The sequence below is a fragment of the Rattus rattus genome, chromosome 15 (genome assembly GCF_011064425.1).
Source record: "Rattus rattus isolate New Zealand chromosome 15, Rrattus_CSIRO_v1, whole genome shotgun sequence".
NCBI classification, from domain to species: Eukaryota; Metazoa; Chordata; class Mammalia; order Rodentia; family Muridae; genus Rattus; species Rattus rattus.
The window spans coordinates 6,923,347-6,950,042 of record NC_046168.1 but is presented as its reverse complement, the minus strand read 5'-3'; the positions used below and the strand labels follow the sequence as shown (position 1 = coordinate 6,950,042).

At 49.7% G+C, this 26,696-nt stretch overlaps 1 protein-coding gene across 1 annotated transcript; it reads right to left on the bottom strand.

Annotated features, from left to right (window-relative positions):
- Nucleotides 1-111: 111 nt before the first annotated feature.
- Nucleotides 112-26,136, bottom strand: Arap3 (ArfGAP with RhoGAP domain, ankyrin repeat and PH domain 3). The gene is given in 34 exon segments (XM_032885854.1): nucleotides 112-1,122; nucleotides 1,560-1,598; nucleotides 1,823-1,960; nucleotides 2,071-2,134; nucleotides 2,821-2,856; nucleotides 2,951-3,033; nucleotides 3,258-3,391; nucleotides 3,472-3,600; nucleotides 5,677-5,791; nucleotides 5,995-6,069; nucleotides 7,241-7,309; nucleotides 7,584-7,731; nucleotides 8,804-8,909; nucleotides 9,535-9,747; nucleotides 11,803-11,859; nucleotides 11,862-11,965; nucleotides 12,206-12,269; nucleotides 12,880-13,099; nucleotides 15,063-15,165; nucleotides 15,263-15,410; nucleotides 15,833-15,949; nucleotides 16,558-16,693; nucleotides 16,852-17,034; nucleotides 17,166-17,251; nucleotides 17,356-17,555; nucleotides 17,994-18,100; nucleotides 18,186-18,370; nucleotides 18,451-18,571; nucleotides 18,807-18,876; nucleotides 19,018-19,209; nucleotides 23,511-23,622; nucleotides 23,721-23,782; nucleotides 23,885-24,390; nucleotides 26,091-26,136. Coding segments are annotated over 33 exon segments (4,377 nt in total). The 5' UTR covers nucleotides 24,172-24,390; nucleotides 26,091-26,136; the 3' UTR covers nucleotides 112-648.
- Between the last annotated feature and the right edge of the window lie 560 nt (nucleotides 26,137-26,696).

Below are 26,696 nucleotides of genomic sequence, written 5' to 3'. Positions count from 1 at the left end.
AGGCTCCGTAAGAGCAAGGACCCTGTTTGATTTGTTTGTGACTTGGCGGCACCAATTAGGTGCTCAGTACAAACTTGTTGAATGAATGAATGTTGTTGAAAAAAATGAGCCTTTCGGTTCCAAAGTTTATTAATAGTGACCTATTGCTTTTCAACTCCCTCTGGGCCCCAGCTCCCAACACCAATCAGCCACCCCATTCCAGGGCCTCAAGGCAGTTCTAGCACATAGGGAGTAGAACAACATAGATTTGGATATCATGCTTCCCAACTTTCACTTTCCTCTAGTGCAGTAAAATCATTCTTATGCCGCTAACCTCTCACTGAACCCCTATATCAAATATATACACCAGGAGCTGCTCCTACTGAGGGAAATATCAGGGCTCCTAGCTCAGAAACAGTTCGGTGTTCATCCCTCTCCTTATTTTAGTGACTTCATAGTATAGACAAATAGGCTGGGCCCAGAGAGGGGCCATGATCTTCCCTGAGACACAGAGTCTCCAGGGTTCTCAGTCCAGTGCTCCTTCCATGGTACCATACTGGATCCCAGAGTCATCCATCCAGGGCAGAAGATGCTCCCAGCAGTTGTCTGCCACAGTGAGAGCCTGGCTTCTCCTCTGGTTACCTTCCTCCTCAACTGCTGGTCCTGGGGTCATGTGAGGGGCTGGCTGGAGGGTGGATTGGAAGCGCAGGGGATTTGGGTGGGTAAGCTGGGTGTCTGTGTTAGAAGGCTGGTGGGGCTGGGGGATTGAGGACTGGTGGGCTGGGAAGGACTTTCTGGACACGTGGCAGGTTCTCCTTTCCTCAAGATGAGGTTGTTGAGCTCCTGGAGCAGCTGTTCCTCTAGGGACCCTCGTGCCTGAGGACTGCTTTTTGAAGGGGGTCCTGGAGGAGGCTCAGGTATCCTCTCCTCCTGGACCAACATGCTTGCTTTGGAGAGGGGGGTTTGATCAAAGGACCTCTGGCTGGTAAGGGGTGTGTCTGGCTTGGTTGACCACTCCCATGTGGAGGTCATGTCCTTGGTAAGCTCAGGGAAGGCCCCAACCTCCTCATATACTGGCTCTTCATACACAGGCTCCTCCAGCTCATCTTGCTCCTCCACAGACCCCTGAGATGATTTCATTGGCTGGATGGAAATGAACAGCAAAGGGTGGGCACGATGTCAGAGTCACTGTGTTATTAATCCTTGGTCATGTTCTTCCTTGAGTCAGACACTACAAAACACTTGACATATATGAGGTCACAACAACCTGTACCAGTGGGTCATGCTGTAGGGGAGTGAGATGCAGGGGCTAAGCTGCCCTCGATCACATAGTACGGAAATGGTAGTTGACGAGGCTTGAACTCAGATCTGTCTGGCTCCTGAATGCTTTCCCTCAACCCCTTTTCTTCTATTTATAATTAATTTCTCCTTTCTTCATCGTATCCCTCCTCACTGTCCTCTGCACATACGCATGCACTGATGGCCCACATCAGAACAGACCAGGAGCACACCAGGGTTTGGGCAACACGGAACACGTGGAGGGCAGGCAGACACACAGCCAGAGCAAGCACAATACTCACAAAGAACATGGATAAGGTTCTCCGGTTGTGCAGTCGCCGCTGGACCCAGGTAGAGTGGGGATGAAGGGAGGGAAAGACAGAGACAAAGTGAGACCTGGCAACAGGAGGTGCTGGTGGGAAGCGAGGTCACAGAGACTAGGGACAAGAGGGTGGTGGTGAGTGGGTGGGGCATCTGACATACAGGCATACTGTTTCCTCCTGCAATAGGACAAGGGTAAGGGCAGGGAGCAGAAGCTGAGGACATGCTGGGGCTAGGGTCTCACCAGGGTCTGATTGGCAGAGAGTAGGGTGGCTCCACTGTCGTCTCCTCGGATGGGCAGCAAGGGCATAGTGCCAAACTTCTGACGGGCAAGGTCAGAGGAGGAATGACGACGTAAAACCACTGACTGCTGGTCATCATGCTGGGGAGACAGTGAGCTGTTGGCACTAGTGGACCTGGGTGGCACTGGGGGCTGTGGCTGAACCCCAGAGGCACCAGAAACCCAGCCTTCAGCCTCTTCCTTCTCCTCACCTGGGCTTTAAGGATGCTTGTGGTCCAGTCCCACATCTCCCCCTCATCAGTACAGGACAGACAGCTGTGGGTGAACAGAGTGGAAACTGAGGAGTCCTAGCAGCGAGCATGGAGGAACGGAGGAGATGGTAGAGGAAGAGGACAGAGCAGGGCTAAGGAGAGAGCTCAGTTGGTATAAAGTGCTTGCCTTACAAGCATAGGGATAGGAGCTGATCCTCAACACCTATGTCAGAAAGGGGGGACACTACAGAGATGGCTCAGTGGTTAAGAGCACTGGCTGCTCTTCCAGAGGTCCTGGGTTCAACTCTCTTCCCCCACATGGTGGCACTCAACCATTTGCAATCCCAGTTTCAGGCAATCTGATGGCTCTGTGGGCACCAGGCATACACTGGCACACAGATATAAATTCAGGCAAAACAACCCATACATAGATCTGTTCTTTAATTAAAAAAGAAAAGCTGAAGCTGCATGGTGGCTAGAGCCTATTATCCCAGTGCTAGGGAGGTGGAGACAGGCAGCTCTCTGAGACTTCCTGGCCAGCCAGCCTCGCCTAACCGGCAAACCCCAGGTCCCAGTAAATGACATCTGAAGTTGACCTCTGACCTCCACATGCATGAGCACTCGCGCACGCGTACACACACACACACACACACACACACACACACACACACGCATGCACGGTCAGATGGTCAGACGGATGGACAGACAAGGAGCAGGGTAGAGGCAGAGAAGAATCCAGGAAGTACTCACAGGTGCATCTTTTCCAATATCAACGTGAAACCCCATCTGAAAGGCAAAAGGCACCAGTAGTTAGGGTAACTAAAAGTCAGAGAGGTGACAGCAGGAAAGCCTTCAGTCAGGACCAGGGAGGAAAACTCACGGTGTTGGAGGCTTTAACTTCTTGCGGATTCCCAGGTAGACCTTGGCACCTTCCAGAGACCACTCTCGTTCCGGCTTCGAGCTCTGAAAACATGAGCAGAGGCAGTAAGACAGAGACATACAAGAACACCATGGTTAGGAAAATCACAGGTGCACTGGGTATGTGATCATAGAATAAGAAAAGTCAACGTCAGGAAGCAATGACATTAGTGAGGATTTGGGCTGTGGGGTCAGGGGTTGGTACAGTTATGGCTCTCAATGCCTGATTGTCCATCCAGCATCCCACCCCTCTAGCCCACGGGCATCACCTTCTTCTCCTTGAGTAGCAGCAGGCATCGGCCACGCACCAAAAAGAACCTCTCCTGGAAACGGCTTCCCAGCAAGCGAGGTGGCTCCTCACGGCACCGTAGCAGCCCCACCCGTGGGCTCTCCCGCCGGACTCCTGGACACAGAAAAGCAATGCTGGGTGGGGACTCTCGGGAGAGGGGCCTAGGGGATGCTGGGCTGAGGGAGGAGGCTCACCTGTGAAGAGGCAGCCAGCGTGTGCCATAGAGACTTTTCTCAGAAGCAGAGAGGCTGAGCAGGGCTCTGGGAGCTGGCACCATTGCAAGGCCTGCTCTAGAACCTTTTCTTTGGGGTGCAGTGGCCTCTCTGAAAGGAAATGTTGAGGCAGGTAATAATCACAAAAACTAGCCAAAGCTTGAAGGTCCCATCTCACCTCCCACTAGTTCATTCATTCATTCATACACCTATCTAACCACAGCCCTGAGGCTACACCAGGTACCATGCTGTCCTTACGATTCAAGGGTGAGAAAGATACATAGGCAGGCCTTCTACAGCCTAAAGAAGGAGCCAACAGTAGACAACCAGTTAAGCAAAGCAGCAAAACAGAGGCCAGTAATGACTTAAATTAAAGATTGATGTTTTTGAGAGAGAGAGAGAGAGAGAGAGAGAGAGAGAGAGAGAGAGAGAGAGAGAGTCTGTGTGTCTGTGTGTGTCTGTGTGTGTCTGTGTGTGTCTGTGTGTGTGGTGTTTTCCTGGAATCTAGAGTTACAGGCAGTTTGTAAGCCACCCAGTATGGGGACTTTGAACAGATTTCCAGTCCTTTGCAAGCCAGTCCAATAGGCACTCTGAACCGCTGGGCCATTTCTCTAGCCCCCAATAATCACTTTGAGATAAATAATATTTAAGAGACACATGGGGAAACAAAGGCACAAAGAGAAAAGCAGATGAACAAGGGAGGTAGGCCAGTTGGGCAAGGCCTGTTAGAAGCTGCATTTGTAGATGAAGCTCATCAACATTTGAAAGATTAGGCAGAGCAAGCTGTACCTAAGATGTGGGTGATCTTTTTTATTGACTTTTTTTATTCGGTTTTGGGATGTTTCTTTGTTTTGAGACAATGTCTCACTGTAGCTCCGGTGGCCTGGAACTCTATGTAAAAAAGACTGTCCTCCAGTTGCCTCTTCCTCCCTACTGTGGAGATTACAGGTGAGCACCACCATAGCTCCAGGTAGGATCTTATAGGGTGAAAAATGTAAGACTAGATGCCAGGAGTCAAGAAATTGTTCTTGGAGGATCTAAACAGCAACTACGGCCAGACTGGGGATGTATGCAACTGAGTGATGCATGCTTGCCTTTCATTCTCAAACACCTATGTTCAGTCCTCACCATGGGGGAGAGAGGGTACTCTGTGCTCTGGCAAAGAGCCAGGTCAGAGGATGGCTGATGTGAGATGATGTCTGAGAGATAAGTGACAGTCACATAGTCAAGGTTTTGCTGCCCTAGGAACCCATCAGAAGGCTTTAACCATAGCAACGGCATGACCTGGTTTATGCTTGACGTGTTCATTTGGTTGCTCTTCAGAAACTAGATTGGAAAGAGACAAGAAGGGAACCCTGTCCATCAGCTCTCCCCTGTCTAGAACCATGCATTTCAGTCATTCATGTTGGGAGGCAGAAAGATAATGGTGATTGTGACCAAGATGCGGAAATGACAGAAATGGAGAGGAATGATTGACATGAGGGCTGTCCACATGACTAATTGGTGAGTTGAATATGAAGACCAAGAGCGGTGGACATAGGGTTCTGGACTTAATAACTGAGTGAACTATGGTACTAGAAGAAAAACCAGAAAATAGTCTGGGCTTTATATTGGAGGAGGGGCCTAGGAAGAAAAGAAATGCCAGTCTTATGTACTGAAATGCCTGTAGACAATTGTAAGTCTAGAGTGCAGGGAAGAGGAGGTGCCAAGTAGACAATTGGGTATGTAAGTCTAGAGTGCAGGGAACCAGAGATAAACAGTCAGCCAGGCATGCTAGTGTATACCTGTCATCCCAGCCCTTGGGAGAAAGAAGCAGGAGGATTTCCATAAGTTCAAGGCCAGCCTGATCTACATGGTGAGTTTCCAGTCCACTGGAATGAATTTGGATGTCAGTGAGATATTGAAAGCAAGAAGAATGTAAGAAGAAGAAAAAAGGGGTCCAGGATTGATTCCTAGCCCTCCTAACACTTCAATTATGGCAAAAGGAAGAAAGGAAGCTCCTTCGAGATAGGGGAAACCTCTGCTGAAGCCAAGAGAAAAGGATTAAGAAAAGGAATTCATCCACAGTATGAACACCTTCTTATGTGGGTGAGTGGACTAGAAAAATGTCCGTTACATTTGCTAACAGAGAGGTCACTGATGACCTTGGTCATGTGTCCCCACACACAAATGTGTGACCATACTCACCAAGCTCTCCATGATCAAGAATTTCAAATGTCACCCACAAGTCTGTCCCTGATGCTGCCCCTCGCATCTCCAGCACCTGGTTAGTCAGCTCCTCAGCAGTCAGTGTTGGGGACACCTAGCATACAGACAGCAGGACCCACACCCATTAGTCAGTGTTGGGGACACCTAGCAAAGAGACAGCAGGACCCACACCCATCAGTCAGTGTTGGGGACACCTAGCATACAGACAGCAGGACCCACACCCATTAGTCAGTGTTGGGGACACCTAGCAGATAGACAGCAGGACCCACACCCAACCCAAGACCCCTTAACACTGACCTTTAGGGTGACACAATTGTCTGGGAGCTGCTGTTCTATATAAACCTCCATGATGAGGTCTCCCGCCTGGGACAACTGAGAGCAAATAAAGAAGGACAGGGAAATTACAAAAATGCCAAGATGCCCCCTATGTACCTCCCCCTACAAAGATCTCCTTCCAGCCCCCACTACCAGCATGGCTTGGGCCTTGGAAAGAACTCCAAAATGAAAGGAACTGCGTGTTTAGCTACATATGGTGCCACCTCAGACAGTGCAATACAACAGCTTAAGAAGAGGTCTGCAGTCAAGACCCCCTGGGTCACTTCTCTACCACTCCCCTACTATAATCTACTATGAATAAGAAATTCAAAGGCCTCCTTTCTTTTTTGGAGAAAAAGTGAGACTATCAACTTTATGGAGTTGTATGGTACTAAAATGAGATTAGAAGGGCCTGGAACATAGGATGTCCTCAGCAGTACTTGCTATTGTATTTTGTAAAATACTCTTCCTGCCCCACCCCATATCCCCCAAGGCCTCAGACTGGCCTTGAAATTTGAGGGGTTGGGGATTTAGCTCAGTGGTAGAGCGCTTGCCTAGCAAGCACAAGGCCCTGGGTTCGGTCCCCAGCTCCGAAAAAAAGAAAAAAGAAAAAAAATTTGAGACAGGGTCTCATTAAGACCCAGTCTGGCCCAGCTTGTTATGTAGCTGAGGACGACCTTAAATTTTTAAAAACTTATTTATTTTTATTTTTTATATACATTGATGTTTTGTCTGCATGTGTTTCTGGAACTGGGGTTATGAACAGTTGTGAGCTGCCCTATGAATGCTGGGAATTGGACCCAGGTCCTCCGGGAGAACAGCCAGTGCTCTTAACCACTGAGCCATCCTTCCAACCCTGACCTTAAACTTTTGATCTTCCTGCTTCTGCCTTCTAAGTGCTGGGATTACAGGCATGTGCAACCATCATGCCAGGTTTTTGTGTGGTTCTGGGGATCCACCTAAGGGCTTCATACATGCTAAGCTTAATACTCAGTAACACTGAGAAAATGACAACTGAAGAACCTCCCCCCCCCATGGTGGAGTGAATGGAACAAGTACAGTACCCAAAACACTTCCCTCCTGGGGATTTCCCTGGCCACCAAAGAGCCAAGGGTCGATGTGCAGGAAGACAGGCCAAAAGGAAGTTTCCTTTAGTGGACAGAAGATGCATTTCCTACGGTGATGTCCCTCCGGCCCCACCCAGCAGTCTAACATTAGGGCATGTTACCTGCACGTCCTTCCAGGTGGTGATGAGACTGACCTCCAAGTCAATCTGAGCTGCCTGGTCCGAGTCAATCTACAAAAGGAGCAAAAGTGTTTCGGGGGCAGCCAGGGAAGGAGAGAAGCAGAGCAGATATCAAGGTCAAAGCGGAACTGGACAAGAGGCCTGGAGGCCTGCAGAGCCAGGAATCAATAACGAGAGGATGTGGGGTTAAGGTTGTTGGAGAAGGAAGCCCAGGACTCTGGGAGGAAATGACCAATGTAGACATAGGCTAGGGCTTTGGGGATGAGGGTCTGAGTCCACAGGGGTGGGGCAGAGAGGTTGTCTGTCAGGGTCGGGGAAGCCTTACATCAAAGACAGAGATGTAGCCATCGATGAGCTCCTGCAGTACCCGAACCTCATGTTCTCCCCTCCCATCTGTCTGGAACACACTAGGTGCAAACAGTAGGGCCAGGTTTCGAGTGCACATCTGGTTTAGAGCCGCACACTTCTGCACCCTGCAGAGAGGGACACCATAGTCGTGAGTCCAGCTCCTGCTCACCGCTTCACCAACACATCCATTAATTTGGAAGCCATTTACTGCACCTCTACTGTATGTCAGGTGCTGGGCTAAGTGTGGGGTACATGTCAGTGGATTAGACAGTATTAGCCCAAGGAGCTTTGAATATCTTAGACACAGCTAAGGTGTGGCTGATTATGACTAGAGCTGGCATCCGTAGTTTTTATGTAAAGGATAGGCAATAAATATTTTAGACCCTCAGGCCATATACTTGTAACTTCACAGCTCAGCTGCTGTACTGCAAAAGAAGCCATACAGCAGACATAAATGAATGGGTGTGACTCTATATTTGACAATACTCTGTACTACTGTATAACCAATGCAGCATAACCAGGCATGCATCCCACATCATAAACCCTTTCTCCTAATAGACAAAGGTGGGTCTGCATTTTAATAATCTTTATTTCTTAGAACCAATTCCTTACTTGGCATAGACTAATAAAAATAAGTTACATTGACTTCTAATCATTTCTGAAGTTTTTAACATGCCATGTGCTATAATAAGAATTTCACGGGCTGGAGAGATGGCTCAGCGGTTAAGAGCACCTGACTGCTCTTCCACAGGTCATGAGTTCAATTCCCAGCAACCACATGGTGGCTCACAACCATCTGTAAAGAAATCCGATGCCCTCTTCTGGTGTATCTGAAGACTGCTACAGTGTACTTATATATAATAAATGAATAAAATCTTTAAAAAAAAAAAAAGAAAGAAAAAGAAAAAAAATTTTCACACAGGTTATTTCATTTTACTTTCCTACAACCTATCAGGTAGAAACTTCATTACATCACCTTCCTGTTGAAAGCAGGCAGACTGAGGAGAAAATCTCCTGGCTAGAAAGGGAAAGCCAGATTAAAACCCAAGTCTACATCGTCCCCAAACCCATTCTCTGAACCTTTAGTTGCAACACCCTCATAAAACAGATATTAGTGACATAAATTAATCAATGAAATTGTGGCATTGGTTTGAAGTGATGAGGGATCAGGAAAGGAGGCTAACCTCCCATACTGACCGATACAGATGCCCAATGAGGGTGGCCAGTGTCCGGCGGTTGACTCGAGGCAGGCAGCTAATCACTTCTTTGTACTTCTCCAGGCGCTGATTCTTCTGGGGAAGCTCTAGGGACAGAGGGAGGAGAGTTGGAGAGGAACCAGGAAGAGAGAGTGAATGCGGACAGCAGGGATATTCTGAGACACAAACCCAGGATGGATGTATCTCTTTCTGCCTTCTACCTCCCTGAGAAGGTCAGTTTTTGCCAACCTGACACAAAACTAGAGTCACCAGGGAAGAGAGAACCTGGATTGGGGAATTGTCTCCATCAGATTGGCCTGTGGACACCTCTGTTAAGGCATTTTCTTGATTGAGGATTGATGTAGTAGGGCCAAGTGCACTGTGGATGGCCATCTATGGGCAGATGTAGAAAGAAGACTGAGGGAGCCAAGGGGAGCAAGCCAGTAAGCAGTTCTCCTCCATGGTTCCTGCTTGAGTTTCTGCCCTGGCCTTTCTCAGACATAGATTGTGATACAGAAATGTTAAGCCAACTACAGCCTTTCCTCTCCAAGTTGCTTTGGGTCTGATGGTCATCATAAAAAGCATAGAAAGCAAACTAGAACATTCCCCAAGCCAAGTTTTTGGATGATCACCAGGATGGGAAATGTTGGGAAGGGAGCCCCCCAGTTCCACAAGAGAACTTTGTGGATACTGGTGGAGAAAAATGGGGTCCAGGGTAAGTCCTGGAAGTACCTGCAGCTTCTCTCCATCGAGGCAGCAACCTAGCAGAGGTCACGGGGTCATCAAGCTCTCGAAAGAAGCGTTTGAGTGTGTCAGTAACATCTTCTACAAAGTGTTCCCGTGGTCTAAGCTTCACTGACCGGGCATCCCGCCTAAACTCAGCCAAGAGTCGCAGGCTGCGGGCCCGTGCACCTCCTTTCCGATATACACCCTCCAGCCGAAGTCCTGAAAGCAGCCAGCAGTCTCTGTTAGGTATCAAGACTGTTAGGACCCTCCCCACGTATGTGGCTGTTAACGGAATCCATGGGTGTTTAAGTTTCTTATATAAAGTGATGTATTTATATATAACCCTACATATATCATCTCTGGATTACTTATAATACCTAATACGATGTAAAAGAATGAGGAAAAAAAGGATACTTGGCCACTACAATATTTTTTCATATTTTCTATCTTTAATTGGCTGAATATAAAGATGTAAAAACTGTGGCTACAGAGAGCCCGGTGTACTTCTGGTGCCTCCACAGTAACTCGTGAGCACATACAGAGTAAAGAAAAAAATCAGTTCTTTTCCCATACACGTGCTCCTAGCTAAGGTCTCAGGTTGAAAGCAAATGCCTTTGGGTGGGGTTTGTTTGTTTTCTGTTTTTGAGGAACTAGGAAAGGAAACCAGGGCCTCACATATCCTAGGCAGATCTTGGCCTTGAGTTGAGAGTTAATGAATCAATCATATACCTTAGATAAACTGCCTTTAGAGGACAAAGCATACCAAACAAGCGTTTTGTTGTGTGTGGTGGTGTTTTTCCCTTTGTTTGTTTGTTTGTTTGTTTTTCTTTTAGATTGGTTGATAAAAAATCCTGTCCCCAGAAGTTCAGGGGACTCTAATCCTGTCTCTCCCTCGGGAGAGACACTGAGACTCTGTATTCAGCAATTAAGTGTTTGCAGTGGCTTTATAGACCATAACTCCTGCAAATAACCAGAGCTGATGATGTTTATTTTCTTAATACCCATCTTCCCAGTAGTCTGTGAGCCTCACAGGATCTTCCTTGTTCACCGCCACCTCCTGACAGCCACATTCTAGCACCTGAACCAGTATCTATCAAACAAGTGTGGCAATGCAGACCTTGGAGGGGAAGCTGTGTCCATCCCAGGGCCTTCTCTTAGGGCCTCAGACTGAATTCCTCAAATAAACACTAGGGAAGCTAAAAAAGGATCCAGAGACTGGTGACTGAGATGTCACTGAATGAGGTCACTGCCAAGGCGGGGAGAATGTGGTTAAGCCACTGACTATCCATCTCCCGTGACTGATAAGATATAGCTCTTCATAGAGTCATAAAGGTGTCTTTTTTCTCTCTCCGATATTGAGGATTAAACCCAGGACTTCTTACATGCCTGGTAAAAACCTGACCCATAATCAATACCTTGCGGGGAAGGGGGCAGTGAGACAGGGTTTCTCTTTGTAGCTCTGACTGTCCTGGAACTCTTCTCTTTAAACCAGGCTGTGTCTACCTCCCTGGTGCTGGTATCAAAGGCATGTGCCACCACCACCTGGCCCTTTTTGTATTTTCTATTTTGAGATAAGATCTCACCAGGTTACTTATGCTGGCCTTGAACTGAGACTCCTTTTGCCTCGAATGACCAGAATGGTGATTTCAGGCCTGTATCAGCAGGCCTCGTTGTTTTGCTTTGCTTTTGTTTGGTATCTCAGTTGGTTTGGGGCTAAGAATTGAACCCAGGACCTGTAACCTCCTTGGTTTTCTATGAGTTTTCTTTTTCAATATCCAGCCTCCTAAAAAGAGTTCATAGGGAATGTAGATTCGTTGGGCCAGGCTCTGTGAGGAATTCAGCAGGCAACTGGCAGTCGCTGACCCTTTAGTCTTAGATACTTTCTCCCATCAATTATTCTATTCAGACCTTCAGGGGTCTTGCCTCATAGGTGCCTCCTCCCAGTTCACCACATGGTTGGATCCTCACATATCTTGTGTTCCTCTCACCCTCTATGCCAGTGTCACCTCTGAGCAGGGACAGCCTACCAGCCCCTGTACTCCTTGATTCATAGACCCCATTTCATTGTCACACTAGACTGAAAAGTGAAGATTATTGGTTTCATTTTATAGATGAAGGAACTAAGGCTCAGAGAGTTACATGGTCAGCTGGTATCGGTTTTCAGGTAACACACACACACACACACACACACACACACACACACACACACACACACACACACACAGGCTTCTCCAACCCCTCCCACTAGCTCTGGGTCAGCCTATGTCCACTCACCGTGCTGCGTGACAAAACTAATGCAAGCGTCCACTATAATAGGGATGTCTCCCCGCTCATCTGCTGCTCCTGCAGGCCCGTTCCACCCCCTCCAGCAGCACCTCCAATGGCCGTGTTCCACGCTGCAAAGTCTAGCCTGCCTTCCCCCTGCAAATACAGGGTCCTGAGACCCAAGAAGCCTGAGTTAAGAGCCAGCTCAGAGATCAGACGGAAGCCGAGAAGTACATAGAGGTGAGTTCCCAGAGTTACCAGCAGGGGGCAGCAACACCAAGCCCAGATAGCTTCCTAACTGAGGAAGCAATTTTGAGGAAACAAGCCAACAAGCCGTGAAGGGTGAGAGGAAGCAAGCCGTGAAGGGGTGAGAGGAAGCTGGGTTCAAAGAGTCACAGGTATAGAACATTACCTTCCTGTCTCTACAAGGACCAAATGCTCCTTTTTGTCTGGAGTGTCGGCTGCAGAGACCACGCCTGTAGAAGAATCCTTGAACATTATCATCAACATCGTCACAGTGAAGAGTCTTAGGCAGTTAAGGTGTATAAGTGCCCATTAGCGAACACTTATACCCGTGCTACATAGGATTGCTCGGAAGCTAAATAAGTGCCTTATATTGTTTGCTATAAGATGGCAAAGCTGAGCTAAAACCTAGGTCTCTTCTTCCCAGAGTCCCACGGTACCGTTCTAGCATGTTCCTCTTTTAGAAGACAGCAGTCCTTCCTCCTAGTCCCCGACCAGCAAATAACATTTTTTTGAGTATGTAAAGTTGTCTCCTGCCAGGTTCTGTGATAAACGTTTTTGTGTATTTCTTTATTTGAACCCCACTCCAGCCCTTGGAGAAAGGTCTTACTATGATTGTCCGTTTTAAGATAAGGACACAAAGGCATGGAAGCCTGGAATAGCTCCTCCAGTGACACACAGCTAGCAACTGATAGAAACATTGTCCACGTCTAGGCAGTTTCACTTTATAACGTGTATCTGAACTATTACATTATACTCTTTCCCATGAGACACCCCCCCCCAAAAAAAAAGGTCCAGTCTCGCCTTTGCCCACCCTTTAGCCCTGTCCACACCCCTGCTCACTGATCTCCTGTAGACGCCGTAAATGCACCATGTCCTCGGGAGCAGGGGGTCCAGGGCCGGGCGCTGGGCACAGGAAGAGATGATCACCACGAAGGAGGCCGAACCCTGACAGCCAGAGACCAGGGGCCAGGCCTGCGTGGGAGGGGGACCGTAGCCACAGGCGACCCATCCGCAGCAGCCCGGGGCCCAATAGCTGGTGACAGCTGAGCGGGGAAAACCACTGTGGAAGCAGAGGGCAGACGGGGGTGGGAAGGGAAGGTGGGGAAAAGACAAGGGGTCGGGGAGCAAATGAGAATGAGAAACCACGAAAGGAGAGCAGAAGAAAGGGGGAGGAACTGTGCTGGGGAGACACAGGGGGCCGAGGGCGGGACCCCGGGGAGACCTGGGAGAGGCCCAGGAGAGACCCAGGGAAAGGAACAAAAGGCACAAAGAAATTCAAACAGGAGACCCTTGCGTGGCTGCCCTGCTCCCTAAGCAAGATGGGAGAGAAATAGTAGCCAGCATGTAATACTGAGGAATCACCATGGTTGGGCAACCCTCCCCGCAGGACACTATGGAAAAAGGGATGTTTTGGAGTCCCACTAAAGCTGCATGGATTTAAAAGAAACAAACTAGGGGGTGCTATTATTTTTGGTTTTGTTTTTTAAGAGTTCCGACCTGTTACCAACACCTTCACTAAAAACGATTTAAAAAATTAACTGCTAGAAAACAAAGATGAACAAAGGTGGGAGCTGGAGAGATGGCTCAGTGTTATACAGCACTTGTTCTCTTGCAGAGGACAGAGGTTCAAATCCCAGCACCCACATGGTGACCCATGACCATCCTCAACTCCAGTTCCAGGGAATCTAATGGCCTATTCTGACCTCTGTGGACACTGTGCATGTACAGTGTATATACATATGTACATACATACATACATAATACATACATGCACGCATGCATGCATGTCAAACATTCATATATCTAAAGTAAAATAGATAAATGTAAAAACTATTCTAAAAGACATTCAAGCCCTTAACTTGTTAAATTAGGCTCGGCAAATTAAATCATTATGCCAAACTGCTATGAAAGATTCAAAATGCTTCCTCTTGAGTTCTGTACATATCCTATCATGAATCGAAACAAATAATCATGAGACGGGAGTATGGTGAGAGGAGTGTCGCCTGCAGCAGAGATGAGCACGGGAAGCCGTAGCCTCTGGGCATGAGAAGTCGCTAGTGACATTCGGGGTAGCAGCTTATCTAGGCAGCTATAGGGTTAAGGAGGCGCAGCAGGCTGCATACAACTTCTGAGAAGTTGTCAGGAGGGAAGGAAGGCACACTGGGGTGAAAAGTTGAAGGTGAACAGGAACTTAGGGAAGAGCTGTTTTAGGGTGGGAGAGATTGTCGTCATCAGCAGCATTGCCACCGCCATTATTTCACCGCCCACAGACAGAGGCTTACTGTGTGTGGGCTTTGGATGTCACCTAATCCTCATCCCCAGGGGTGAGTCTTCACACCCACTCTGCAGACGCGGAAGAGCTCCCCGGGCTAAGTTGTAGGACTCAGATCTCAGGATGTCTGGCTCTGAGCCTAAACTTTTTACTTCAGGAAAGGAGTAAGACTCAGAGATTGACTCGCCGAAGTATGGAGAAGGTACAGTATACGAATGTGGCTATGGCTGGCCATGGTGGCACGTGCCTGATATCCCAGTACTCCAGAGGCAGAAGCAGGAGGATTGCTTAAAGCCTGAGGCCAGGCTCGTCTACATAGCAAGTTTCATGTCAGCTAGGGCTACCTAGCAAGACCCTGTTTCATTAAAGAACAACACCAACAAAGGAGCTTTTGCCTGTTGGAGTTAAGAGCACTGACTTCTCCTCCAGAGGACCCAGGTTTGAATCCCAGCATTCACATGGCAGCTCACAGTTGTCTGTAACTCTAGCTCCAGGGTCTCTGACACCATCACACTGACAAATGTGCAAGCAAAACACCAATGCACATAAAATAAAAATAAATTTAAAAATCTTGAAAAAAAAAACTACCTCCAAAGGTTGTCATGAGAACTAAACGAGTTATTGAGTGGGCCTTTCTTAAAACACAGGCTTGGCACAGAATAAGTCATCGCCAACTCTGCCTGGGAGTGAACTACGCTGGGAGGAGATAGAGGTGGACACCACGAGCTGCTGGAAGTCCTTGCCTTCTCACCTTGCCTACTGCGCTGATCCAGGCCTCTAGACCGTCTGCTCCATCAGTGGCAAAATGCTGAATTCTTCCCCCAGTGAGGATGAGTTCAAAGGAAAAGGGGAACCTGCAGAGAAGACCAGGTCAGAAGGACAGCGGGGGACAATAAAGGGGCTACCAAGGGGAACACTAGCAAGATCAGGGGTGGAGAAGAAGAGTGTCACCTGTCAAGGTCACCTGAATCAGCAGGTGGGGGACTTATGCCCAAACATATAACATCCTGGGGCTGGAGAAGGCTGAGGGGTTCAGGGCTGCTCTCTGAGGCAAACATTTCCAGAGCAGCTCCCAGCACACACCACAGGCGGGGAGGAGCTAAGTGGAAGAGAGATGGAGTAGCTGTCATCCTCCCCATTGTCACAGTCTCCACCCCCCATACTCACTTCATGTCAAGCCTTCTTCCTATGGTTGATACTACAGAACCGTCCCAGTAACTCTACCAAGTGGGTTTGTATTGAGTGCTGCTCTGCAGATGGGAAAACTGAGGCTTACCCTCTGTGCAGCATGAGGAAGGAGCAGAGAGGATACTTGACCCAGACTTTCTGACGTCAGAGAAGAATCTCTTCAACTGTCATCCAGGGCTGTGACCTGACCTTGTGCCTCTCTCATCCCCAGCATCCCAGCCCACTGCAGGGCACTTTGCTATGTCAACTCTGTCCTCCTGTCTCTCTGCAGCACATTCAATACCTAACCTACTCTCTGCCCCTGTCCCCTCCCATCCTGGGGCTCCTGCTCACCATCCCGGCCCCTGCGAAGGGGTGGGGCTCCAGCCTTGTTGCTGATGGGACCACAGTACAGGAAACCTCTGTAAGTGGCAGGCACCACCACCTCATTGTATACTCCAGGGGAAGAGTCTGCGAGGGGAAGAAGTGATTAGGTGAGGACTGTGTATGGATAGCGTGACTCCCTATGGAAAATGCATCCAATAGAACCAGACCATGGGGTCTAACTCCACCCACAGCAGGGAATGCATCCCAATGGGGGCGAGCCCCTGACCACTCCAACTGGAAAAGGGACATAGAGACGCCACTAGCCCACTGATTGCCTACTTTTCCCCCCACCAGTCACCCAGACAGCCAGGCAGCTCTAGTTGGACACTTCAGAGCATGGCCATCTGTTAAATGTCTTGGCCTATCTGGCCTGACAAATGGAAGCCAACATCATTAAACCAACCATTCATTTGAGCAATAAGAATGTCCCCAGGAAGATGAAACCAGTCCTGCAGGTTGATGCTGTCAGAATGGTACTAACACCTGGGCACATCCTGACTATTACAGGCAGTGACCTCAGGCCCTCATCTGTCACCTTTTGACCTCAGGAAGTCTGAGGGGTTGGGAAACTGACAAGCTTGACATTGCAATACATGTGGCAATGGGGATAGTGGTGCCCTCTTGAAAGAAATGAGACACAGGTTGAAGCTGAGATCTCCTAGGGAGAGAGAAGAGTTACTTAGGAAGATGACCTGAAGGGAGAAGGCTAAGCAAGCTGCCATTGAGGGCTGAAGGAGACAAGGGTTCCTCTCCCTCAGAGGCTTCAACACAGAGGAGCTGGGTCATGTTCTTTAGCAGGTTGGGTCCCACCATAGCTGCACACAGTGCCTGTAGAAAAGGAAGGGTCTCCGTCAGCCTCATACACAATCCAAGAGCTCCTCGAGGAACAGCCTTTAACACCAAATGCAGTCTTTATCACCCATGTCTAGGCATTCCAATACAGACTGCACCCCTGCCCCCCCATGACACCAACCTGTCTGTCCTACCTGTAGAAGCTGGCTGTGATCTGGATGCCGAGGGTGGGGCTTCCGGTAGAGACCCAACTTATACTTTCGGGAGATGAACTCTCCTCGAGGGCCAGGGGCTGAATCTGGATGTAGCCCTTCACCTGGGGGGAGTGCCCCTGCCCAGAAGCAATTGGCACGATCATTTCCCAGGACAATGAACAACTACAGGAAGGTAAGAGGCAAAAGATGAGTGACCAGAACTCAAGGGTCTCCAAATGGCCTAGTCCCCAAGCTGGACCCAGAATCTACTTTTGGATGCTCCCTGTCCCCTCCTCTTTCCTCAGATTCCTCACCTGCACTATCTCATTAGTCCAGACGCTAGTGTCCAGCTTCAGGCTCTGCACCTTGGAGATCCCAGAGCCCAGGGCCCGGTGCTGACCTGTTAGAACATGAAAGCCATGTGGCAGAGAACTCCGAGTCCTGCCCCAAGTCCCCCAGCTCCAGTACTCTCACCCCCACTTGTGCTCGAGGCCCACCTCTCACCTGCACACTGCTTGCAGATAACTACCCCCAGGTTGACAGCAGCCCAATCCGGCCGGGAGGCCCTGCAGTCTGCGCAATGCCGGTTTGCCGGGTTTGACCAGACCTTCTCAGCCACCTCGTAGTCAGACAGGGTCTCGGTTACTGCTTCTTGTAGAGCGACTGCCCAGCTCTGTCGAGCCCCCCCAGACTCGGCTGTGAAGCTGAGGGGTGGACAGCCAGTCCATGGGCATGGACCTCCCTCCACATCCTAACCTAATGGCCATTCCTACAGAGCTACTAGAAGTCACTTCTGAGCCGATTCTTTTTTAAATTGTTATCGGGGTCTCATCTATTTCAGGCTGGCCTCAAACTTGTTACATGTTTGAAGATCACTTTAAACTTCTGATCCTCTGGCTCCAAGTGCTGGGATTAGAAACATACACTGCTATGCCTCATTTATGCAGTGCAGGAGATCAAACTCAGGGTTTTGTGCATGCAACTCTGGCTACATCCCCTTCCTCTCCTGACGTCTTGACCTTGCTCACTACCTTATCATTTATCCCCATTGATATCCATTGAAGGAGGCCTCCAGCCTGCGGCACCTTTGTGATCTCCCTTGAAAAGACCCTACCCTTGCTTTCCACCAGTCTAGGCCCCACCTGAAGCAGCGATGGGGTGTGAGCAGATCAAAGCTTCGACTCTTGGTCTCCCGGACACTGCAGCCTTGCAGTTCAATGAAGCAGATCCCAATGCCCAGTGAGAAGGCCTAGCAGAGTCAAGGGCACACAACATGGTGAGATTCCAGAGTGAACTACCCAAACTCATCCCAGCCCCTGCCCAGCCCTCTTTACCTGCTCACTCTTGTACAGTGCCAGCTCTCCAGGGATCAAGGCAGCAAACACCTTGGCCTTGTGTCCACGCAACTCTAACATGCCCGTGCGGAGGGGTCGTGGTGGGTGAGGGGGTCGGGGGTGGCCCAGGAGGCGCTGCTCCTTCAGGCAGGATTGCAGTGTGGAGCACCATATGTCACGCTGAGCTGGTGTGGAGGAGAGGTCAGCCGAGTGGATGCTAACCTAACCTCCCCTCTTACCCTAACCCAGTGGCCCTGACCCTCACCCTCACTCTCTGTGCGGAACACAAATACTCTCTGGCCGGTAATGACCTGGAATTTGTTGTCCTTGCTGCTTCGGGTCATCTCGATGGCAGTCAGAGGGATCACACCTTTGGGGAAGGGGTCCTGGAAAGAAAACCCAGTGACCCATGGGGACAGGGACTGAGCTACATGTACTGAACTTTCACGAGATCAGCATTCAATCCACGTGGTTACAGCTGCTGAGCCAGCTACCTCAGATGCTGACATCTGGCAGCTATGGCTGCCCTTCTACGATGGGCTTCCAGTCCTTTTAGTCCTCAGCCTCTCTCAGGCCTATCTTTCTCTCTCTAGTATCCATGTAGCAGCTCCAGTCCCCTACCTTGTCACTGCCAAAGTACATCAGACTCCTTCCATTGAACTGCACGAAACGTCTCTGGAACACATAGTTTCTGTAGAAGGAAGACACTGAGATCAGTTGAGTGTTTGAGAACATGTGCTGTAGGCAATTGATCACAAGGCCTAGAACCTGTCCCCTACCTCTCATCCCTTTTCCCTTCTCTACCCTTCCCTAACTCTCCCAGCAGCCCTACCCCTGAGGCGAGAGCTTGTCCAGCCAGCCGCTGAGCAGAGGCACTGGACGATCTGCTGTGGAGGAGAAACTGGCGTAGGGCGAAATGAGGTCATCACTGGTCTCTGCATCCTGGGTGGGTAGCGAAAGAATGGAGTCCCCAGGTAGCTCGAGGCTGGCATAACCAGCATCCTCCCGTGTCTCCCGATCCTGTCTGCTGAGCGTTATGGGTGCAAGAGGAAGGAACACAGGTCAAACCAAGCGCCCTCCACCCCTGCCCATAACACCTAGAGCATGTGTGGCAGGTGCGAGGTTTGCTTTGTAAATAAGTGGATAGAGAAGCTGGCAACCCAAGAGGGTTGCCATGAAGCTTCCTCCTGAGTGTGCTTGGGTTTTTCTGATTAAAGGTCAGTCTCTTTCCTCTGGAAGAGGGAAAGATGGGCAAGTGCTTTCCTGCCATGGCTGCTCGGAACTCATCAACATACATTACTGTTGTTGCTCTCCAAAATGTCCCTGGCTTTCTCTCCCTGAATTAGTTCCCCTCAGTTCTTACCGGTGTGAAGCAAATTGCCCAACTGGTCACCTGGTCAATTTTGTTCTCCCTCCCACAGTCCATTCTCTCAAAGCCACCAGTCCTCATTGGAAAATGCAAATGAGGTTACTGCGTTCCTCTACAGGAAACCCCTCCATAATGCTCTATTCACAGTTAGGAGAAACTCAGATTGCTATGCATGGGGCTGCAAGTTACAGCCAGGTTCCTGTAGTTTTAAAAGTTCCCAGGTTATGGTACAACTCAGGTTGAGAATCACTATTCTACCTTGTTTGTTTCTTATTGCACTGAGAAACTGAAGCAATCAGACAAGAACCCCACAGACTCACAGCGCCAGATCAATCCGGTTTCACACACATACTCTGCCTACCTCCTGTGACTGTAATAAACACCTGTCTAAAGCCAGACTCTCCTCCGTGCACTGGATCCCACAACCTCACCTATGCAGAGACATCACTGTGGATTCTCTCACCTTCCCCTCCATCCCCTTCTCCGCCAAGTTGTTTTTACACACTTACAGACACAGACAACATCCCACAGAACAACTGCTTCACCTCCACTTCTACCATTAACTGTCCAAACTATTCCAAAGCTTGATTCTGTGCCTTCCGATACTTTCTACTCCTTTAAAAAAACAAAAACAAAAAAACAAAACAAAAAAAAAAGGGCCTTCTTTTCTTTGTGTAGCCTTGGCTATCCTAGAATTCACTCTGTAGACCAGGCTGGCCTCAAACTCACAGAGATCCACCTGTCTCTGCCTCCTGAGTGCTAGGATTAAAGGTGCCAGGCTTCTCTCCCTTTTCATTTGTTTGTTTTGTTTTGGGTTGGGTTTTTTGTTGTTTTTGTTTTGTTTCTTTGTTTTTTGTGAGACACAGTTTCTCTTAGTAATCCTGGCTGTCCTAGAGCTTTGCTCTGTAGACGGGGCTGGCCTCGACCTCACGGAGATCTGCTTGTCTTGCCTCCTGAGTGTTAGGATTCAAGGTGCGTGCCACCACCCGCTGCCTTCTATTTTTTTTTTTTTTTCTTGAATGCATCGATCAGACTCTCTTCCCTTCCACTCCTAGTCAGAGTCCCCTGTGAGCCTCCATGATCCCAGAGGTCAGTTCTGTCCCAGCTTACTAAGAAGCAGCAGACTGCTCAACAACAGGACAGAGTTGGACTCTCCCTCCTCCTGTGCCCTCGGCTTCAATGACATCATCTTCTCCTAGCTCTCCGTCTCCTTCTCTGGCTATTTTGGTTCTGTCTATTTAACGATTCTTCCTCTTCCCCAAACCTCTGGATGTAGGAAAGCACAGAGGCTCTGGACTGGGTCCTTTTCTCTCTGGGTCCTCTAAATACTAACAGTTTCCATACTGAAATCTCTGGCTCAGATAGCCCACCTGAACAATAGGCAGATGTGGTCAGCAGTCGTACTTATTATTGCCTCTTAGATGCACTAAACATCTCCCACTTCATATCTGAAGCAGGGTTCCCGGCCAATCTCCTCCCTCCTGTTTGATGCACAGCCTCCCTGGCTCTCATCACAACTTCATGAACTCTTAGGTGCTCAGAACCATGATCCCGTAGAAATCAACAAGGACTACGTATATAATTTAGCAACATTTAAAAAAAATATTGAAGTTGGAGTGATGGCTCAGTCATCTCTATTTCTACCATTAACTGTCATTCCAAATCTTTACTCTAGATTTGGTCAAGAGCACTAGCTGCTCTTGTACAGGACCCCCCCAGCACCCAGTTTCAGGGGATCCAACACCCTCTTCCAGCCACTGTGAGCCCCAGACATGCAAGTGCTGCACCAATGTTCATGCAGCCAAAACATTCACTGCACACAAAATAATTTTTATGTTTTTAAAAATAATTAATTTTAGTAATTTATATAAGTTTCTATAGATCCAAAACATAATATTTTAGTATGTAATTAGTGTAAAAACCACTAAAATAGAGGCTGGCTCAGTGGATAAAGTACTGGCGACATGAACGGAACAGCATGAGTTTAGATCCCCACCACACATGAAAAGCCAGGCACCATGCAGGATGGCTGTGGGCCAGCACTGAGAAGCAACGGTGGTTTGATCCCCAGGACTCGATCGCTGCCCAGTGTAGCCAAATTGCTAACTCCAGGTTCAGTGAGAGATCCATCTCAAAAAAAAAAAAAAGGAAAATAACAGAGAAAGTCAACTGATGTCATCCTCTGGCCTCCACACATGCATGCACGCGCAAGTGTTCCTGTGCGCAAACATATGCTCACATATACATACATCCCACATGCACAAAAAAAATGACTAAGATAGCTCTCTGTATATGCTGTGCTTCTCTAGCATTATGTTTTTGGCAGTGAGCTCTGGCAGATGTTCTACATTTCCAGCGCGTCTCAGGGCAGAACAGCATGTTTCACACGCTCAGTGGTCACGTGTGGTTAGTGGTTACCATTGGGACAGAAGAGGCCCATGCCGAAGCCCTCGAAGTTAGTATGGCTGCTATTTTCCTCTCAGACAGCAGTGGAACATGACGCTGCACCCTCAAACTGCTGTCACTTCTCACCAACTCTCTCCCCTAGGTCACTGCAGCAGCCCCTCCACCTGCTCCACCACTCTTAGCTCCCACAGCCTTCTCAGCACAACTCTCCAGCAGCTTCCCACATCACTAAGCGTAACAGTGACCATGACCTTCCCTGCAGGTCCTACCCACGGGCCTCTTTACCAATACCGTCAGCCACCAGACCTGGTCACACCCCTTCCTTCCCACCCACGGGCCTCTTTACCTCTGCCATCAGCCACCAGACCTGGTCACACCCCTCCCTTCCCACTGCACTCCATCTCCCAAGGCTGCATTCTCAACCTCCCCTCTGCCAAGGATACACTGTCTCTAGAACTCTCCAAAGCCAATTCTTAGTTCAAGCCCTTCAACTTTTTGCCCAAATGTTATCCTCAATGCCCTTCCTCCCTCTTCCTCCCTTTCCCCTCCTCTCCCTTACCTTCCCCTCTTCCTCTCTCTCCATTGTATACCATGTGTCTGTCTCTCTGCGTGTGCACTCTCATGCAACCCAGAAAATAATGTCGGATATCTTCTTAGGTTGTTCTTTATTTGGAGTTCATCGATTCACTTAGAATGACTGGCCATAGAGTTCCAGGACTCGGCCTGCTCACCCTTCTGGCCCTGAGGTTATATGTACATACTGCTGCCTGGCTTCCGTATGGTAGTCCTGGGGACTCGGACTCAAGTCCTCATGCTTTACCCATTGAGCTGTCTCCCCAGCCCTGTTTGTGTATGTTATTGTTTTTTTTTTTTTTTTTTGGTTCTTTTTTTTTTTTTTTTTTTGAGCTGGGGACCAACCCAGGGCCTTGCGCTTCCTAGGTAAGCGCTCTACCACTGAGCTAAATCCCCAGCCCCCATGTTATTGTTTTAATGGTCTAATAACTTACTGAAAAGTTGCAGAACTTTATAATTCCCCCACCCCTCCACCCCCCCACCCCGCTCTGGAAACCTGTTCAACTACATTTTGTAAAAAGTAACTATTGCTGGGTGGTAGCACAGACCTTTAGTCCCTGCACTTGGGAGGCAAAGGCTGGCTCTCCGAATTCAAGGCCAGCCTGGTCTACAGAGTGAGTTCCAGGACAGCCAGGGCAACAGAGAAATCCTGTCTTGAAAAATACCAACTTTGAGCATGTAACAGTGCTCCCTGTTTGCTGAAAGGGAAGATGTACGTCTGAATTTTAATTATATGTCTATTTGCTTGTGTGCTTCTCTTGTGGTCTGTCCTACTTGTTTATTCACAAGCTGCCTGGGAGCAAAAATCAACAGGGGGACAGTTATATATGTCCTGCACCTTGAGTGCCTACCGGCCACTGAGGGAATGAATGCTCAATGTGCATTCGATGAATAACTACAAACATAGCCATCATGGCTAACCCAACTGCTCCTTAAGCTTCCATCGTCTTTCCACCACTGTCTTTCCAAGGACTTACCTGTGTTCAGCCCTTTCCTGACAGACACCTCTGCCATCTCTTCTGTCAGGGGCTCCTGGGACCCCCACAGGCTGGACACCATAGTACAGGCAACCAGGATCCATGATGTGCACTGTCAGGGTGAGAAGAGGGGTATTGAAAAGAAAGAAGGGTTACGCGGAAGTGTCTGAGATGCAGGTGGTCACGATCCCTCTCCAGCAACCCATTTACCTGTGCCTGTTGTGGGCCTGAAGGCAGGGGTTGGGACAGTTGCCTGGGAACTGTCTGGAGTCCTGAAAGGAAATTCTATTGGTTATTAAGAGGGGACATCTCTCATGCCCTGTTGATCTCTTCCCCTCCTCAGGATCAGATCCCTAGATAGAAAACCAACTCACAGGTCCTGAGCTGCCTGGGCCCGACCTCTTAAGTCCAGGCCGAAGTAGATGGCGTTGGGCATCATCTCCATGGTATTCAGGGCTGAAGGCTGTTCAGAGGAAGATGGAAGGACAGTAGGGGACCTCTGTGTACACTCTGAGTTCCTGGATACTTCTGGATTCCAGAAGATTGTGTTCAGTCCAGGCTTCTGGGCATTGGCAGGGTTGCTGAGCCCAAACACCGTTCTGGGCTTAGGCACAGGCTTGGAGGGTTGGGCATCAGGGGCTGGGCTGGGAGTTGGCTCCATGGTACTATCCAGTTGAGAATCCAGGAAACCTTCAGCAGAGCCTGACTGCAACAGGCGCAAGATGCGTTTCCGGTGTCCAGTAGCACTGATGCCCAAATGCCTCAGCTCCTCATGGCCCAGACGTTGGGCTGCACCAGCTGTAGCTAGGCCATGCCGTCGGAAAGTGTCTGCATACTGCTCCAGATGCACCGCAGCCAACCACACAGCGATGTCCAGGTCCTGAGGGGCAGCCATGGGCTTTCAGGCCATTGCTGGGGGGAGGTTCAGGGTGAAGGGAGGCCTCAGGCTGAGATTCCCCACTCCCTACCACAAAGTCTGAGGCCTGGAACAGGGGCACCAGCCTCTAGATTTCTTTCAAAGAAGAATGCCCAAAGACTGTGATCTGGGGACAGAACCATGCCAGAACATAAAAACGGACTCTCTCCTGACAGGAACTGAGGAAACAGAGGCCCATGCTCACTGCAAGCTATGCTAGTGTTGATCCCCAAGTGCCTGCCTCTGAGCTCTGGCCCTGCTTTCTGTGCACTCAGCTGGGTGAGCATAGAAAAAGATGTTGGAATGCTACAGGGCAGGGCAGGGTGAGGAGGTAGAGAAACGGGCCACGGAGGTGACCAGATCCAGCTGCACAGTAATACAGGAGAGGGGCAGGCCAGAGCGGGAGGAGAAATAGACTGCACTCACTCTGGTTTCCAGAGCAGAGGTTCAGGGTGGACATCCTAATCCTGGTCATTCCCAGTCCCTCCTCCCCTTCCACCTATTGTCTATCCTCAGACTTCCTTCCTCTCCCTCAGGCTGGCCACCCCCACATCCTGCCTGCTGTGGTTAGGCTGCCCAGAGGGCCCCAACTAGTCCCAATGTGTGGGGTCCTGGACTGGGCAGAGGCCACTTAGGAAAGAGGGATGAGTGGAGAATCTGGCCATACAATGAGTACCTGAAGGGAAGAAACAGTCGAAAGTGTTCTTTATTCCCTACCCACATATATGCCTGCACACACGTGTGCACACATGTGCACACAACACACACACCCAGACTCAGATGTGTGAAGACATACACATAAACACACACTCAGCTGTGCGAAGATACACATATGCCTACACACAGAGACACACAAACTCGAACTCTGCATTGTGAACACACACATACACACGCATACACACACACACACACACACACACACACACACTCACACACATTATTCAAACCTTCCTTTTCTGAGCCTGCCTTTTCCCTACCCTTGTTTGTGATTAGGTCTCCATAGCCGTTGGGCCAGCCTACCTCTAATCCTGCTCCATACCCTCGGTCCATCTCAGATTCGGCTCTACCAGAGTTTTCAGCTCTGTCCGGTCCTTGTCCCTAGCTCTACCTGCACCTTTCTAAATTCACTTTTGCCCCACCTCCACCCTGTATTCGCTCTGTGTTACGAAATTTGTCAGGTCCCATACTTCTAACCAAGTCTAAGTTCTAACTGTGGCGCTGACCCTCCCTCCCCTCTTCTCCCCTCCCTCCCTCCCCTCTTCTCCCTCCCCCTCCCCCCCCTCTGTTGTTGAGCTCTATTCCCAACTGCTCCCATTCCTGTTGCTCTCCTATTGATTGTGTCCCATACCCAATCCCGGCTGGGATGTTAAGCCTCTGGGCCCTGAGTTAGATTCCACTTTCTTGGCGGCTCAGCCTGGGCTCACTGCTTGCAGGATAGAGGTGGCCGGTGCGGGGGCCCGGACCAAGCAGGGCATTGGGCTTGGGGGAGGGCAAGAAGGGAGGGGGCAGAGGCCCAGCACTAAAGAGGGGCAGGTTTGCGGCAAGGAGGAAGGAGAGGAAGGGTAGGGAGACGACACTGAGGGGCCCAGAGAGCCCACGGAGGTCCCGGAGGAGGTGATAGAGTGGAGTCTGAGAAACTGGGCCCGAGGGCTCGGGATCCTCACCTCGCTGTGGCCTCCGTCAGCTTCAGGGTGCCGGCTGCGCAATCCGAGGCTAGGGGGTCCGGCCGTGTCAGCACCGCCTCCCCGCAGCCCTCCCCCGACAGCCCGGCTCCGCCCCGACGGCTGGATGGCTCGCTGCTCCTTGTGCAAGTGCCCGCCTTCAGGTGGTTTGGGCCCCTTACCCAACCGCCTTTGCTTATCCGGGGCCTGTACTCTGCTTTCTTCCAGAAAAAAAAAAAAAAGGTTGGGACTCAGAACCGTCTGGGAAAGGGACAAAGATGGAGGGTCAGGTCAGAGGTAGGGGTAGAGAGTAGAAACGGAGGAAGAAAGGGAGTTGCTGAGGACCTTTGCACCGGGTTCTGCCAAGGGGAAGAAGGTGTAGGGCCTGAAGCCTTCTGAGCTCCTCTCCCGCGACCGCTGGACTCAAGTATCCAGTTAAATGGGAGACGAGAACAGAATGGGCAAAGCTGAAGACTCCTCTGTGCTGAGGCCCCTCCCCTCTGTGCTGAAGCCTCTGTGCTGAAGCCCGCTGGAGAAGGCTCACCAGCTTCTGTTGCCCCAAGTTCCCAACCTAGGTTTCTTTTCTTGAGTTTTCCAGATTGAGTCTGC